Source organism: Rhineura floridana, chromosome 5 (assembly GCF_030035675.1).
Source record: "Rhineura floridana isolate rRhiFlo1 chromosome 5, rRhiFlo1.hap2, whole genome shotgun sequence".
In the NCBI taxonomy this organism is placed as follows: Eukaryota; Metazoa; Chordata; class Lepidosauria; order Squamata; family Rhineuridae; genus Rhineura; species Rhineura floridana.
The window spans coordinates 28052315-28069730 of record NC_084484.1 but is presented as its reverse complement, the minus strand read 5'-3'; the positions used below and the strand labels follow the sequence as shown (position 1 = coordinate 28069730).

The window sequence follows — 17416 nt, the reverse complement described above, 5'->3', positions numbered from 1 at the left end:
GGTGGGCCGCCGGCAGGTGGTGGTAGCTCGCTCGTTCGCCGTCCCTGCCCGCCGCCTCCCCGCTTTGCGCGTCTGCCGCGTTGCTATGGGAACCAGGCAGCCTAGACCACCGCTGCTCCAGGGCCTGCTGCTGCCGGGGAAGCCTCTTCGCCGAGGCACGGCGGAAAGACAGGTGGTGTCCCTCCACTATCCTCCCACCCAGCCACACATCCACATCGATAGGTACCAAACACACACGGGAATGTATCTGCTTCTCTCATTATCCATTCATCCATCCATCCCATTCCCCTCCTTCCTCTACACAACCTGCAAAGCTGGTAGATTCTGCATCTGCAACACCATTTCCCCATCCAAAAGCTCTTTTATACGCCGCCCTTTCCAACCCCCTCCAGAAAGGCTGCCTTTTACAGCAGTGTTGCCAGTAAGAAATTCAACAGGTGCCCCTTTCTCGCTGTTCCCGCCTCCCCGGCCCGTGAAGCAAAGCTTTAGTAGCGGGATTTCTTTCCCACAAAGTGCTCTGTTTTATTTTTTTAACTGAAATAGTGGATATACATTTATAAAAAAATAAATACATTTCAAAAGAGGTTGCTTTGCTTATTGCAGTACTTTGCTTTTTGAAGTAAAGGCAAAAATGTCTCCGTGAAGCAGTGCTTTAACTTTGTGAAGGAAATTACTCTCATCTCTATTAAATATTTATAATCTGTATGACAAGCTTCTTTGTGTATACTAGGTAAAAGGTAAAGGTGTCCCCACACTTAGGGTGACGTCTTGCGACGTTTACTAGGCAGACCAGTTCCTTCCCTGGCCTTTCTTTACCCCCCAGCATATGCCGGGTACTCATTTTACCAACCACAGATGGATGGAAGGCTGAGTGGACCTTGACCCCTTTTACCGGAGATTCGACTTCCTCCTTTCGTTGGAATCGAACTCCGGCCTTGAGCAGAGCTTCGGTTACCGCCGCTTACCACTCTGCGCCACAAAGGATCTTGTCTACTAGAGTATTGCAAAAAAGAAAAAAGCGCTTGCATTTTCCAAGGCAAAAAAAGTCAAAACAGCCCATTGTGTGGCTGTTCACTAAGGTGTGAGCTCAGATCAAGAACACAGGAAACGGGTATCGAAGCTGTTCCGCATTGATCCAGAGATCATGTTGACCAGTTTTAGGGCTAGCATGGTTATCTCAAGGTACTCTTTTTTTAATGCTTTAAGCATCCATAATTTGCTTGCAGCCCATTATTATTTCTAAGGCCTACAATACTGCTTTACTCTGAAGCCCTTCAGGCTATATCAGAACACCATCTTTGATGGTATTGGATGGTGTGGTGGTGAGTTTTAGGCTGCAATCCTATACACAATCACCAGGTAAGTAATGGAACTCAATGAGATTTACTGATGAATTGACATGTATTGGACTGCAGGATAAGTTAGCTATAAAATAGCATTATGCTAAAGCAGACCAGTCCCATCGAATTCAGGAGGACTTACTTCAGAGCAGACATGCAGAGGACTGTGCTGTTAAGATCCTTTATCATGAAATTTAGACATCCAGAAGTCAGATCCGGGTTGCCTGCACAGCAGTATACTTCAATTACAATTTCACTATTTAATGGGAGAGAGGATTTTAATCTGCAGATTAATATGTAAGTTAATTAAATCACCAGTTATACAGATTAACCCCCTCTAGGATGCACACCTTAACGTAGTGAGGGGGTTTGAGAGCGTTGACGAAACTGAGAGCAATGCCATCAGGAGTCGAGACCATGAGGCTAGACTCCTAGCAGGGGCACCCAAGGTGGAATGCCCAAAGCTGAGATACCAGACTAAGATGCATCCAAACTCAGGAAGGCAATGGTAAACCACCTCCAAATACCTCTTACCACAAAAACCCTATGAATAGAGTAAAATGCAGCATGAGATAGTGCTGGAAGATGAGACCCCCAGGTCAGAAGGCACTCAATGAGCTACTGGGGAAGACAAGTATGAGTAGTGCTGACGAGGTGCGTCTGGCGCCAACACTGTTATCTTTTCGGCTCCAGGTCAAGACTTTCCTCTTCTCCCAGGCATTTTAGCATGTGTTTTTAATTTTTTTTAAAGTGTTTTTAAATTTGTATATTTGTTTTAATGTTTTTAATTGTTGTAAACCGCCCAGAGAGCTTCGGCTATGGGGCGGTATAAATGTAATAAATAATAATAATAATAAATAATAGCGCTGTGACTAATGACGCAGCTGGGTCAAAGCCGAAAGGAAGCCCACAGGCTAATGCACACAGATACAAAAGGAGAGTCCGGAGTTGTACAACGTACACAATAGGAACATGGAATGTGAGAAGCATGAACCAGGGAAAGTTAGAAAATGTCAAGCAAGAATTGGAACGTATCAACATTACAATACTTGGCATGAGTGAATTAAAATGGACGGGAATGGGACATTTTCTTTTTTTTTTTTTTTTCAATAATTTTTATTCAGATTTTCATAAAACATACAAGACAAAATCATAAAACATTCAAAGACAAAAAACAAAATCAAAAATAGTTAAACAAAAAGAAAAAAAAAAAACAAAAATAAAAAATAAAGAGTAAAATATTGACTTCCCATTTGTCAAAGATCAAATCAGTTATAAGTCTATAATATATAACAATCCTGTCTCTTAAGTCATATTATAAAATCACTTTCCTCCAGTAGTTATCTTACTTAATCATCAAATCTCATAAACATTACTTTATTCTTTCCACAAAAAGTCAAAGAGAGGTTTCAATTCTTTAAGAAATATATCTATCAATTTTTTTTCCAGATAAGCATATCGATTAATCCATCTCATTACTAATTATGATAATCTTATTGTCATAACCATAGTCAAAATAAACATTTCAATTAATCCATCACATCAGAATCTGTTAGGTTCAGTAATTTCAGTAGCCATTGTTCTATTATCCCTATTAGTTCCATTTTCCATCTTCCATCTTCAGTAGTCTTGTTAAGTCCAGTAATTTCAGTATCCAATCTTCCATTATCAGTATTCCATAATAATCTTGCTGTCAAAGCCATAGTCATATAGTAAGAGTCTGATGGGAATTACCTCTATCCCAAATATTTTCTTGCCATCCATTCTGAATAGGTTGCTGAAATACTGCTGTAAAATCATATCTCTGTTCTTTTTTTCAAAATACACTGGGTCATCTCTTGAAAGTTTTTCCATTGTCACATGGCTGCAGTTAATTCCATAGATTTTCTCTATATTGGGCTCCATCACATCATTCCAGTCCAGAAGATTATCCATGCCATTGATAACTTTATCTCTAGAATCTTCATTAATTTCTTCAGAGATAACATTGAGTTCCAAACAATAGATTTTATTTCTAAAGTCCATAGACTCCAAATCTTGTTCCTGTTCCACGTTTGTTCCAATCTCCGGGATCTCCTCTCTCACAGGGACCCCTGTTCCAGTCTCCAGGGTCTCCTCTCTCACAGGGACCCCTGTTCCAGTCTCCAGGGTCTCCTCTCTCACAAGGACCCCTATGTCTTTAATCTCCTGTGTCTCCAAACAATAAATTTTATTTCTAAAGTCCATAGACTCCAAATCTTTTTCCTGTTCCACGTTTGTTCCAATCTCCGGGGTCTCCTCTCTCACAGGGACCCCTTCCAGGGTCACCTCTCTCACAGGGACCCCTATATCTTTAATCTCCTGCTTCATTTTACTCAATTCAATTTTCAGCTCCTTACAACCCTGTCGCAGGTTTTGTTTCGTTATCTCAATCTCATCCATTATTTTCTGAAACATAGTTATTTCCAGCTTCTCAGCCACTTTCTTAATTGCCATTTTAAAAGAAAAATATAGGAAAACCACTTCTTATTTCAGCAACAATTGGGTTAATACTCCAAACTTGGTGACATCACAGTATAAACAGAGCAGACAGCCTTATCTCTCCATGTTTAAGTAAACAAAATGCAGTTCCCAGGATCGAAACAATTAATGGCGGTCGTCAGAAAACAGATTCGTCAAAATAAAATAGACCAAAAAGAGAGTAGTCTCAGACAATATAATATTCTTCAAAATAAAAATCTGGAATAGAAATCCCTCTTCTGTGTATATCTTTAGAATGCAAATCCAGGACAGCTTTTTGCAACAAAAACAGAGATAAGCTATTAATTAGTGAGTAGCAGAGAGAAGTTATGGCTCCCCAGTGAGATGTCAAAAACCGATCAATCTGGCAAATCTCTTTTAAACAGCAACAATTTAAGTCAAGTAAAAGAAAAATATAGAAAGAAGGGTGCTTGCCTGTTAGTGCGTTCTCTCTTAGAAGATAAGATGAACGTTCGCTTTTCCAGATAGAGCTTGTTGTTAAAAATCCGTCCCACCTTCGTCGGCTGGACCTCGTCCCATAAATTAATGAGATCTGGTCGTCCCAACAAAAATAGGCTTTGAGGTTAATCTCTTCGTTTCTCCCTACCCGGGAGAAGTTTAATCAGTCAAAAAAAGAAAAAATCTGACTGATATATCTGAATAAGCTTCTTTTGAGGCAGGAGCCCGTCTCAAAAGCAGGCACAGGCTAAGTCACCCGGGAATGGGACATTTTCAATCGGGCAACTACAAAATATTTTACTCAGAAAATAAATTAAGAAGAAACGGTGTTGCTTCAATAGTGAGAAGTGATGTAGCAAAAACAATTAAGAGCTATAACGCAAGGTCTGAGAGTGATATAAATGAGATTAAATGGGAAACCTATCAACATAACCATCATCCAAGTCTACGCTCCAACGGCAAATGCAGAAGAGGAATTTGAGAGATTTTATGCAGAAGTACAGGAAGAAATTGATGACACACCAAAACAAGATGTGCTGATAATCATGGAGGACTGGAACGCAAAAGTAGGGAACAGAGAAGAACTAGGAATTGTGGGGAAATGGGGCTTAGGAGATAGAAATGAAGCAGGAGAAAGACTTATCGAATTCTATGAAACCAATAATTTGTTTCTCGCAAATATATTTTTTGAGCAACAGAAAAGACAACTGTACATGTGGACATCACCAAATGGTCAATATAGGAATCAAATTGATTGTATAATTGGTAGCAGAAGATAGAGAAGTTCCATACTTTCTGCGAAAACAAGACCGGAAGCAGACTGCGGTACAGATCATGAACTGGTCGTATAGAAAAAAGCAGAGTAAAGCTAAAGAAGAAAAATAAAGCAATTGTAATGCCAAAATATAATTTAAATAACATCCCAAAAGAATATAATGATCACATAAGGAACAGATTTGAGGCTTTAAACTTAGTTGACAGAGAACGAGAAGAACTATGGAGTGAAGTCAGAGAAATTATCGGGGAAGAACACAAAAACACAATACCTCTCGTTAAAAAGAGAGAAAGTCCTCAATAGATGACTGACAAAACTCTTAAAATGGTTAAAGAGAGAAGGAAAGCAAAAGCAAAAGGAGATAGAAGAACGATTAGAACCCTAAATGCAACAATACAGTGACTAGTATATAGGGACAAAGAGAACTATTACAATGGTTATTGTATAGAAATAGAAGAGGCCAACAAAAAGGGTAGAACAAGAGCCCTGTTCCAAAAGATTAGAGAAATTAAAGGGAAATTTAAACCAAGGATAGGGATGTTGAATAATCAACGGGAACACACTGACTGACCAACATGGAATAAAAGGAAGATGGAAGCAATACACTGAAGAACTCTATAAAAGAGATGCCAGGATGACAGATTCATTCACGGAGGAACCGTATGATGAAGAACCGGAAATTTTAGAATGTGAGGTGGAAGCTGCTCTTAAAATACTTGGAAGAAACAAATCACCAAGAACAGATGGCATACCAATAGAGTTGTTACAGGTTACTGAGACAGAATCTGTCCAAATTTTGACAAAAAATCTGTCAAGAAATATGGAAAACTAAACAATGACCCACAGACTGGAAGCGTTCCATATACATCCCAATTCCAAAGAAAGGGGATCCCAGGGAATGCAGTAATTATCGAACTATTGCCTTAATATCCCATGCAAGTAAAGTAATGCTCAAGATTCTACAACAAAGGCTCTCACCATATATGGTGCGAGAAATGCCAGACGTCCAAGCTGGATCCAGAAAGGGAAGTACTAGAGATCATATCGCAAACATATGTTGGATAATGGAACAGACCAAGGAATTTCAGAAGGAAATCACCCTGTGCTTTATAGATTACAGCAAAGCCTTTGATTGTATAGATCATGAAAAACTATGGAATGCTTTAAAAGAAATGGGGGTGCCACAGCATCTGATTGTCCTGATGCGCAAACTATACTCTGGACTAGAGGCTACTGTAAGGACAGAATATGGAGAAACTGATTGGTTCCCAATTGGAAAGGGTGTGAGACAGGGATGTATTTAATCACCCCATTTGTTTAACCTATACACAGAACATATCATACCGAAAGTGGGATTGGACCAGGTTAAAGGAGGTGTGAAAACTGGAGGGAGAAATATCAATAATTTAAGATATGCTGACAATACCATACTCTTAGCAGAAACCAGTAATGATTTGAAGTAAATGCTGATGAAAGTTAAAGAGGAAAGCACAAAAGCAGGACTACAGCTGAACATCAAGAAGACTAAAGTAATGACAACAGAAAATTTCTGTAACTTTAAAGTTGATGAGGATATTGAACTTGTTAAGGACTATCAATACATTGGCACAATCATTAACCAAAACGGAGACAATAGTCAAGAAATCAGAAGAAGGCTAGGACTGGGGAGGGCAGCTATGAGAGAACTAGAAAAGGTCCTCAAATGCAAAGATGTATCACTGAACACTAAAGTCAGGATCATTCAGACCATGGTATTCCCAATCTCTATGTACGGATGTGAAAGTTGGACAGTGAAAAATGTGGATAAGAGAAAAATCAACTCATTTCAAATGTGGTGTTGGAGGAGAGCTTTGCGGATACCATGGACTGCGAAAAAGACCAATAATTGGGTGTTAGAACAAATGAAACCAGAACTATCACTAGAAGCTAAAATGATGAAACTGAGATTATCATACTTTGGACACATAATGAGAAGACCTGATTCACTAGAAAAGTCACTAATGCTGGGAAAAACAGAAGTGAGCAGAAAAAGAGGAAGGCCAAACAAGAGATGGATTGATTCTATAAAGGAAGCCACAGACCTGAACCTACAAAATCTGAACAGGGTGGTTCACGACAGATGCTATTGGAGGTCGCTGATTCATAGGGTCACCATAAGTCTTTCAACAAACCTTTTAAGTTATCCCAGTCTGTTTCTGTGTTGGAATTGCTTTTTAATAAACATATTAAAATATCTAAAACTTTTTTTTAAAAACCCCCAACGTTTTTAACCTTTTTTAAAAAAAGTCTTGAAAGCTTTTTAAAAAATGCTTTTAAAGATGTTTTGTTTTAATGTATTTCAAAGTGTTTTTATGATAGTGAAAGTGTTTTTAGTGCTTTTGTTTGCCACCCTGGGCTCCTGCTGGGAGAAAGGGCCGGATATAAATCAAATAATAAATAAATAAATAAGTTGTAATCGACCTGAAGGCACATAACAACATATACAGTAGATTAAAACTGCTATACTTAATACTGACAGAATTCCAGTGTTGGAAATAAAGTTTGGAACCCTAAACAAATGTCCTCGGGGGTCGTTTTGGAAATATTGGCATTTGCTTCTGATTGGGGCTAAAAATTCAAACGCCGCGCGCGCGACTCGGAAGAGGTTATGTAGCAAGATCGAGTCTGCAAGCAGAGATGTGGTTCTGGAATCGGACAAGTTAAAAGCATTTTTGGGCAATAAGTTTCTGATTGACTGCAAAATAAACTGCAGTCGGAGAGAGGAGGGGAGAGCCAGGTCTCCAGGGCCTACGGTAAGCAGGCAAGACACAACGTCGCAAAAGCCTCCTCTTCTTTTTCCTTACTCCGTCCGTGTTTGGGAAAACAACGCTTTTCAAGAGGGGAGTTAAACAGACTCCCCCTGCTGGATGCAAGGCGCATCCAGCTACAAAGAAAAGGTGCGTTGAAAGTGTCCGAAGAGCAACTGTGTGGCTGGGGAGAGTGCAATTGGGCGAGGAACATGGGTTATTTATTTATTACATTTATATACCGCCTCATAGCCGAAGCTCTCTGGGCGGTTTACAGCAATTAAATGAGGGGGAAGATCGGGAAACTTCGGCTGCTTCTTTTCCATCTGTATTAAGAGTTCCCCTTTCCTAGCGCGGGAGTTTTTCGGCTCCACAGCAAGGGTACACAGACGCATGCGATTGCTAAGCAAGCAGCAGCCCCACCTCCTCTCTTGGAGTTCCCCGATTCGCTCACCTCGTACCAAAGTCTATCCCTCATGGCAACCTCGTTCCCCTTCCCCCGCTCGCTGATCTCGCCTCAAGGTTGCATTGCGATTGAGCTGCACAGCCTCCGCCTGCTCCCCTCACTCCTTCGTCCATCCCCGAGGAGATCGGATTTCCTCCCGCCTTCTCTTCACATATACTCCAGTCCAACCAAACCGGCTGTTTTTCTCTGACTCCTTCCTTCGTCCCGCCTAATCCTATTACCCACAAGCGGGAAGGGGCGAGCTGAGGCAGAGGTTGAGACGATTGCTGGCAATTGTCAGTGTGGCTGGGTTATTGGTAGGACTAAAGACGGGCAAGAATCTTCGAAGATGTACGATAATAAATAACCGGCCTTTTGCACCTCCGCGTCGCAAACAAAACTAGGAGAAACCCGGGCTCTGTATAACGCTGACGTTGGACTCGACTATCCATCAGGAAAGAAGCCACTGAGTTTCCCTGAAACCAAGTTGGGCTATGTTGGGCTCAAAGGCTGCAATTCTAGGGACAGTTTTGAGTACTTTCTTCCAATTGACTTCGGTGGCATGTGTGTGTGTGTGCATAACATAGGGATGGGAACTTGATGCTCTCCAGAAGTTGTTGGAGGACAATTTGCACTGTCCGCTGGTTGGGGCTGATGGGAGTTGGAGTCCAATATCTGAAGGTCAACAGATTCCCCATCCTAAAAACTGGAGTTAAAAAGGGAATCTTGTGTGATTCCTATACTTTCCAGCACTTATGGGTAGCCATGAAAGAGAGGACTGGATTGCAATCACATAAAGTAAAAAACAAAAGAAAACCCTCTGAATTCTGGCCAGTTCCTAAATCATTTCTAGTTGCACCAGAGGTGTATATGGATTAAAACAATTTAATGGCATAGGAGGCTGCCTTTTACTGAATCAGACCATTGGTGTAGTGCAGTGGTTAAGGCAGCCTTTCCCAACCAGTGTGCCTCCAGATGTTGTTGGACCACAACTCCCATCAGACTCAGCAGAGCTTGGAAAATTTACTTTTTTGAAGTACAGCTCCCATCAGCCCAATCCAGTGGCCATGCTGGCTGGGGCTGATGGGAGTTGTAGTTCAAAAAAGTAACTTTTCCAAGCTCTGAGCCTCAGCCACCATTTCCAATGGCTGAGGCTGATGGGAGTTGTGATCCAACAACATCTGGAGGCACACCGGTTGGGAAAGGCTGGGTTAAGGTGTTGGACTACAATCTGGGAGACCAGGGTTTGAATCCCCACACAGCCATGAAGCTCACTGGGTGACCTTGGGCCAGTCACTGCCTTGCAGCCTCAGAGGAAGGCAATGGTAAACCCACTCTGAATACCACTTACCATGAAAACCCTATCCATAGGGTCACCATGAGTCGGTATCGACTTGAAGGCAGTCTGTGTCCGCTTCCGTTTCCATCTTGTTCAATACTGTTTACACTGACTGGTCCTTCCCATCTGTACCTGGAGATGCTGGGGATTGAACTGGAGACCCTCTGCAGGCAAATCATGTGCTCCATTTAAAAATCTGTTTTGTTAAATGGCATAGCCGCTATACTGATTATTTTTCAAAATTCAGAGGACAGGATAGAATTGCCCCCCCCCCACTCCTTTAATTCTAACTTTAGAGCCACTGGTAAAAAATAGGTTTTATTTATTGGCTACATAAAATCACAGACAGTATAGTCATTTGTGTGTGTGTGAGAGAGAGAGAGAGAAAGAGAGGATGGTATTTGTTTGCAAGCGTACATATTTACACTGCAGGGTTTTTTAAAGCAGCACATTTACTAATTTAACATAATGAATGACATTGCACTGTATAGGAGCTACTATTTTAAGAAGCAAAACTCATCTACAGAATCCAAGGAATATGTTTGTAAGGCAAGTAGAAAATATTGGCTACAATATTTCAACATAAAATAAATGTGACAAAACATAAAATAATGTGGCTGTGTTCAACCAAAAGCAGTCATTCATGTGATATACACCCATTCCTGCAATACACAATTATTTATTAGGATATTTTTAGTGGACTCTAGTGGATGTCTGTGGCATTACATTCCTAGCCTACTGTTGGATTGAGATTTTATTTTATCTCTTAAATGCTGTGAATATGATTTTTTTAAAGTGTCTCTTCCAAGGCTACAGTTCAGTCAGGCATGCTACTTAACGAGCTCCTTATCTGGGTGTGGATCCTTATGTAGCCGAAATGGCACCAAGATACTAGGGAAAGGTATCAGTCACCACACACAGGAAAATCCCAAATTTTGTGGAAGTATGCAAACTGTTAGGGGAACACCCCCCCCAAAGCATGCTGACTAAGGGCTTGTCCACACAGGAGTTTACTATGTGTTCCAACTGTTTGCATAGTCGACATGATGTTACCTTCAAATAGCACTAACCTCCATACTTCTTCCTTGTATATTCCGGTTCACCTGACACAGGGATAATCTGATAAATTGGGGAAAAACAGGTTCCAAACCACTTCACTCAGGGCTGCAGTTGATTTGTTTCAGTGTTTTGGACCAATCATCCCCTTTCCACGTGACTATTTCCAGCAGAGGATTGTAGCCTTAAATCTTTCTTTTTTTCTTTCTCTCAGATTTGCACAAAACCAGAAAATTGCACAAGCAAACCATATTAAAAAAAAAATCTATAGCAGCTACTGTGCAGCAATTTGAAAAGTGTCCTGAGAATTTACAATTGTTTTCATTTCTTCTCACGCTCATAACTATTTCTGCCCAGCTTCTGAACAGAGGAGCATAGCCTTTATTTTTTTTATTTTATTTTATCCCTCAGATATGCACAACGCCAGAAAATTGCACAAGCAATTTTACAGTTGGCTGTCTGTGTGCTTTTGCGCACTTCCTGGGTGGGATTTTTTTAAAAAAGGCTCATGCATAGCTATTGGTGTGCATGCCCTGTCAGGATTTAATCAGCATAATTAAGTCAACAATTTGGAAGCTGGGAACAATGACAAAAGGGTACGCCTACTGATATGAATGGGAAAGAGCAAAGTTGCTCCTCCTATACAAACTAAAATACCGGTGGGTGTGGAGCAGACTACTCCGGTCTAATTCGAATGGGGAAAAAGCTAAGCAATCCTCAAATCTGGAAAAGCCCTAAGTCTTGAGGAAGGGGGGAATGGAGAATGGTGGAAGAGGGCATAAATGGAACTCTGAACTGGAGCATTCCACACTCCAGCATCTTGTTGCAGGACTCGCTTGCCCAGGGGAGGCTGGTCTATTAGGGAAATTGGGGCACTGCCCCACCAACCTCAGTCAGCCAGCTTTCACTTGCCTACCTTCTTATTTATAACCTGTCCAGGGGTGGCTTCCTCCCCCTGCTTAGCCTTGGTGTCATCCGTGTAGAACTCAACAGAGGAGGGCAGGAACAAAACTAGAATTAGCGTGTGCGTTGGCTCCGCGTATTCTTATTCTTATTAATTAAATTTACATCCTGTCCTTCCTCTAAGAAGGAGCCCAGGGCATACTGTTGGGCTCCCTGCCTTCTGCCCCATCAGTCCCAGTGGGTACCAGTGACAACTGCCTTTGTCTTCTATTATTGTAGGTTCCCTGGATACCTTGGACACATTTTCTTTAATTTTTTTCTTTGAGGGGGGAGTGAGGGTTGTCTGGACATTTCACCCTAAGGAGCTGGATTTTCAGCCAGCAAATCCTTGTGGCATTGTGGATTGATACCTAATCTGTTGGAGCAAAGTTAAAACTTTTTCCCCCAGAGCCAGAGTGGTGTAGTGGTTAGAGTGTCGGACTGGGACATGGGAGTTCCAGGTTCAAGTCCCCACTTAGCCACAAGGTTCATTGGGTCACCCTGGTCCAGTTATTGCCTCTCAGCCTCACCTGTCTCACAGAGGATAAACTGGAACGGAGATAATTATGTATGTTGCCTTGAGCTCACTGCAGAAAGTGGGATAGAAATGCAGTAAATAAATAAATAACCCATAAATGGTAATGGAGGCTTCATTCAAGCAATGTACTCATATCCTCAAGAGTCTTGTAGCACCTTCAGTACTACTAAAAATGTATTATGGAATGAGTTCGGAGACTGAGGTGGGCATTTATGACAAGTGTATAAAGAGATTGAATCACCCAGTTATGACAACCATTACTAAGGACAGAAACTCATTCTTGGATTAACCATGGTTTCCTCCTCCTATGCTCTAATTTGTACCCCAAACATCTCTCCCTTTTGCCTGATTATGATTTTAAGCTGATTAAAATGTCTCCACTTTGTAATGGAAAATGTATTTATTAGGAATACACCTGAGTAAAATACAAGAAAAGTATACCTAGCAGTTAATATGGACTTCACCTTTCCTCGGCCATGTCGTGAGGCAGGTGCAGACTGGGAAATAGATTTGGCCTGTTTTGGCAAAATTTCAACAAAGGATATTTTGTGTGTGTGATCAAAGTTTGAGCAGCTTTTGTCATGCAGAAGAAAAAACTCGGAGCAATTCAGCTGATTCTTTTTAGCGTGCATCTATGATTAATGCTGTTAGAAGAGCAAGCATCTGAGATATATAGAACTTGTCTTAAAATAAAATTTGCCAAATACAAGATAGATTTTAAAAGGCTATTATGTGGCATTTTGATGTTAATCTGGTAAAGGTGATCATTATGATAAAGTACAGGGTGCTTTAAATAGTAATTTTGTATGAACAATTTAACTCCATCTCATATCTTCCTACACTTTGACTCTGATCCAGAGAATTAGGTTGAACATAAGTCTTCTTGAAATCAATGAGACATAAGTTAATTTGTGACTAACTTGTCCTACCGATTTCCTTTGGACTTGTTTTTCTGGATCGGGGCCTTTCTGTTTAAGAACATTTCTTGTTACCAGGTTACTGCCATGTTACATCATCTTTTTAAAGTGGTTACCTCCACGTCCCTGGAAGAAGAGTTTTGTATAATTCAAACGCTCCTATTTGCATCGTCAGTCACAAGGTATCGCGTCACTTCTTTTGTGGAACTTCGAAAATTAATTCTGTGAAATCAATTTTCTCCTTTTGAAATGAGACTCACGCAGCTAAAGAGCGGCAACTTTGACAAAAGTAAACTCACCACAAAGTGAGGGCACCACTAAGAGGGCGCTAGCTTCGGCTTTCTTTAACGCGCAGTCTCAAGCAAATGGGGCGGGGAATTTTGACAGTAGACTCTCCTGCTCTCCACGTTCCCCTAGCAAGGGGCTGGACAGGGGACGGCGCGGCCAATCAGCGGCTCCCACGACCCACCCCAGGGAACCTGGCTTAGAATGTTGAGAGTTTCGGAGTTCGGAACTGAACTATTTGGTGGGTCGGGTGGTGCACGTGGGGGCAGAGTGGCACAGCCATGGTGTCTCCCCGGGCTTGTATTCACAAGCTGGGCTCTGCGCTGCCCTTGCTGTTGGTGCTGTGGGATCTCCACTATGAGGGTGAGGAGGAAGCGCTGCTGCTGGGCAAAAGGGACTGAGCTGAGGGCAAGCCCTAACCAGGAAGTAGGGAGACAGGGAGAGGAGGCAGCGCTTATTGCTGGGGGAAAGATGGCAATGCCAGTCTTTGAGAAGGAGCAAAGAAAAGGCAACGCTGGCCTTTTTTCGGGAGGGGGGTGACTGATTGTGTGGGTACCTAAGGGGTGTGTGTAGATGCGAGCTGGCTTCCGGGGGCACCGCGGTCTTTGCAAAACTTACAGTGTAACTGGGGCTAGCAGAGTCTGATATGGGATAATGTATCGGCTATGACGCCGCACTTCTGCTGGGCAGTGCCGGATGATGGTGAGGGTCTCGGGAAGAGGGATGAGCTAGGCTAGGCTAGCAAATACGTGAGGGATTTCTTTTATGTGCTGCTCTTAGAGAAGGGGCTCGAGTTATGCCAATCTTTGTCGTAACTCTCTGGTGTCTTATATTTGCCAGTCGTTATAAGAGAGCAGATAGATGCAGTGGTAGTCCTGGTGTGTTTGTTCCAAGATGATAAAGTATACTCTGGTGGCTTACAGTGCAAACCTATACTGTTTTATCAGAAGTGAGTACCGCTATGTTCAGTGGGCCTTGCTTCCTGGTAACTATTTAGGATTTCAGCTTAAGAATATGAGCTGGGAAGTGTCCAGTTAAAATATTGCCTACTTTCCAGTTCTGTTCAAATCTCATTCTTTGTGATGATCTGCAAACTGTCCTTTCTTCAGGCTCGGTTGTTCCATCTGTAAAATGGAAATAATAATTCTGCCCTACTTTATAGGGCTGCTGCAAGGACATGACAGTGGGTGTGAGGTGCTTTGAGCATTTTGGAAAAATGGGGTTACAGTATATAAATTCTGATGATAATCATGCGTTAGCAAAGCGTTTCCTCTGAGCAAGGAGCAGCACTATATACATTCTGATGGTGATCATATATTAGCGAAGCGTTTTCTTTTTAGTAAAAACTGACATCAGTGCGATGTCTTTGGATGCATATTTGCACGGAACATTTAATCTGTGAAGTGAGCAATCGCAATTGCTAGCAACAATTCCCACAATCGTAATGGCCACGATAGTGTTTTAAAGCTCATCCTTTCTGTGCTTCCTTCCCCTTGCTCTCATTTGGATGACTGTGACCTAGGGCTATGGGGATAGTAGAGGAAGGGCCATAGCTCAGTGACAGAGCATCTGCCTTCTGTGCAGAAGCTCCCAGGTTCAATCCCTGGCATCTCCAGGTAGGGCTGGAAGAGACTTTCTGCCTGAAACCCAGAAGAGCTGCTGCCAGTCAGTGTGGGCAATACTGAGCTAGATGGACCACTGGTCGGACTCAGTATCAGGCGGTTTCCTATGCTCCTAAGTATGTATTATAGATCTTTGCATTTGGTAGACAAGGTATGTAATATTATGGCATGCTAATATTATAATACAATGTATTAATAGGCCTGGGGCATAGTCTGCGGGCACATGAGGCCATCAACTTGCTGAAGTTATGCAGATCTCAGTTTGGTCAGTGCCTCAATTGATGACCACCCGAGAACCACCTGCTCACTGCCTTGGGTTCCATGACAGAGGAAAGGTGGGGTTTAAATGTCAGAAAATGCAATTTTTGAGTTTGCAAGGTCACACATTGCGATTCCTGGTCCCACAATGGGAATAGAATTGTGTCTAGTACTGCTTTTCTGCATTCGCAAGCACACTTAACTGGAAGTGAGCTCATATGAAAATCAATGTGACGCTTCCAGTCGAAGAGCAAGGTGCAGTGGCTCCTCTGTGCATTTAGAATAATGATGTGGTACAGACCTGATGCAGACTATAGATGGGAGGAGCTTCATGTCTGAATGTTTTTCATTTACAACACTGCTTGCATTAGAAAACTTGCACATCAGGGAGAGAAACTGGTTAGAACCTTTCTCTCTGTTGTGCTAACTTTGTAAGCACAGGGCGCTTCTGTGAAATCTGCAGACATCATAGCAGGTAAGCCAGTAATTCCCTTCACATCTCAAGTGGGACAGGCTCAATAGTGTTGCGGGATGTGATTATTCTGAATGCATAAATTGGCTTTACATTTAGCCTGTGTATGTATAAAACTGCAGTCTTTGAGTTTTGTACTTTGTCTTTGAGGCATGCACATGCATGCATTTATATATAGTTTCTAGCTATATAACTACTGACTCTGGTTTTGTAAGATAATGTTGAACTCTTTATAGCCCACTCATCTCAAGTAATAGAGTCTTGTACAGCCTTCATAGACACTTGTGTAACTTTGCTTTCAGTTTTTCTCTTAATAACACCCAGATAACCACACTTCATATTTTTTGAGGGCATGCATGAGGTAAGAAGAGATTGTGCAGATATAATGTAATTTGGCCTCCAGAGTTTTTATTGTCCGTGATGATGCGTGAAATGGGGAAGAAAATCATCATATTGGCTGTCAGAGCTCAGTGAGTCTGTTGAACATTTAGAGGGAAAAGTTATTTGTACTTGAAAATGGCAACTTTGATTTGGAAATCACTGCAAGACCAAAAAAGAACATTCCCCTTCCCTAGCTTCCTCCTTTTCTTTTTAAATGTAACTTGTGAGAAAGTATACAGGGGTGTGTGTTTTGGTAGCCCCATTGAAAGCACATCATGAGCTTTAGGGCTGCAAACTGAATGGATTTTCTACATCTTGTGACTTACTTATTTCACGATCTGAGGGACTAAACTCATTTAACTTGTAGAAAGGAAACAAAAATTGCACAATTGCTTGATACAATATGCAGATTCTTTTGGGCGCTATATTTTTTATTTAATTTTAAATTGTACATTAGGTATCACACATTGTAATTTGTACTTAGAATATAAAGAATAATAATTGGCATTTTCTTCACAATAGCCTTGTAAGTTCAAGATTTCATGTGCTATGTTCTGAAAATGGGTATTCCTATCTTCATCAAACAATTTTCCAGTTCCCTACAAAGTGTTTTTAAATTTACCAGACTTTCTCAAAATCTTACAAGATGCACGCGTTTAAACACATAAGCTTGGGTTTAGGGGTGGGGAACTTGTGGCCCCCCAGATGATCACTGGCTGTGCTGGCTGGGGTTGATGGGGAGTTGGAGTCCAACTACACCTAGAGGGCCAAGGTTCCCCATCTCCGATATAATCTTGATCTAGCCACTATTACATTTTTGGGCCTTGTGTTTTCTCTTTATGGGCCACACCTATTCTTGCTTGTCAGCATTATATTTTATATCAATTCTTGTTTCTTTTTAGGTATCAGATTACTCCTAAACCCTAGCAGTAGCTTTAGTGGTGGTAATGATACCTCATACTTAGATGTATTAGTTATAGTATCAGTTGCTTACTCCAGAAAAGTTGAACATTGCCACACATTCAGCACAGCATCTGTCCGAAAAACAGTGCAATCTCCAACATGTTTACCATCCTCAATTATAGAGCAATCCTATGTAGCTGAGTGCAGTGGGGCTTATCCCCATGTAAGAGTGTACAGGATTGCAGCCTTAGTGATTTAGGTTTTAAAGGGGTCAAGTACCAGTTGTGCAAAACTTTAAAATGGCTTCCCCTCAATGCTGTTGACAGATTCTTTAAAAAATATTCACATTCTTAAAGTGCAGGCATTGCTTTCTATAGTTAACATGCATATTTGTGTACT

The 17416-nt window shown here is 41.5% G+C and overlaps 2 protein-coding genes across 11 annotated transcripts in view; one reads left to right on the top strand and one right to left on the bottom strand.

Moving 5' to 3' along the window:
* The window catches only part of DZIP1 (DAZ interacting zinc finger protein 1), a 71908-nt gene extending 63468 nt beyond the window's left edge, over positions 1–8440 (bottom strand). For 5 of the 9 annotated variants that reach the window (XM_061630088.1, XM_061630089.1, XM_061630091.1 and 2 more), the window contains exon 1: positions 227–290. In XM_061630088.1, the coding sequence (XP_061486072.1) occupies positions 227–284 (58 nt within the window). In that variant the 5' untranslated portion in view covers positions 285–290. The other 4 variants (XM_061630092.1, XM_061630094.1, XM_061630093.1 and 1 more) reach the window with 4 other exon arrangements.
* A 5078-nt stretch (positions 8441–13518) lies between these two features.
* DNAJC3 (DnaJ heat shock protein family (Hsp40) member C3) overlaps positions 13519–17416 on the top strand; it is a 49865-nt gene continuing 45967 nt past the window's right edge. The window contains exon 1 of one of the 2 annotated variants that reach the window (XM_061630086.1): positions 13519–13622. In XM_061630086.1, coding sequence (XP_061486070.1) covers positions 13586–13622 — 37 coding nt within the window. In that variant the 5' untranslated portion in view covers positions 13519–13585. Of the gene's footprint in view, positions 13745–17416 lie in introns of both variants that reach the window. The other variant, XM_061630085.1, reaches the window with a different exon arrangement.